The sequence below is a fragment of the Cystoisospora suis genome (assembly GCF_002600585.1).
Source record: "Cystoisospora suis strain Wien I chromosome Unknown contig_14040, whole genome shotgun sequence".
NCBI lineage: Eukaryota > Apicomplexa > Conoidasida > Eucoccidiorida > Sarcocystidae > Cystoisospora > Cystoisospora suis.
Window position 1 is genome coordinate 1 of NW_027166773.1, and position 447 is coordinate 447.

The 447-nt window shown below is 48.5% G+C and overlaps 1 protein-coding gene across 1 annotated transcript; it reads right to left on the bottom strand.

Annotated features, from left to right (window-relative positions):
• Positions 1-14: 14 nt before the first annotated feature.
• CSUI_011573 (phospholipid-translocating p-type flippase subfamily protein) lies at positions 15-359 on the bottom strand (the record flags this gene model as incomplete). The annotated part of the gene is made up of 1 exon (XM_068071671.1): positions 15-359. A coding segment is annotated over one exon (345 nt), but the record flags the coding sequence as incomplete, so codon positions are not given.
• Positions 360-447: the final 88 nt, after the last annotated feature.

Genomic DNA, 447 nt, shown 5'->3' on the forward strand with positions numbered 1-447 from the left:
GTCTGCTTTAACTTGAGATTGGTCTCTCCATCTAAACTCGCTGTCTCAATGAAGGCACCTCCACGGGAATCTGATGTGGTCAGGAGAATCATATCCGCAGGAAAGCATTCGTTCTTGAGACATAAGATCAAATCTCCCACCTTCACATCTTTCCATGTGCGGGGACAGACCCCGAAGCGAAGGAGCTCATTCTCTGTCAAACAAAGATAGGTTTCCTCAAGATTCTTGTTCTCATTTGTCTCATAAGATGATCGAGCTGCACCTCCTCTCTCATCTTTCCCCCCCCGGGCATTGCGACCTTCTCGAACGGATGACGATGCGGGGGGGAGATCTCGGCGGCCTCCCGGATCACTCTCGTCCTAGAGATGAAGAGAGAGAGAGAGAAAGAGAGAGAGAGAAAAAGAAAGATAGACAATGAAGTTAGGAGAAAGGTGATGCTATGGTAAG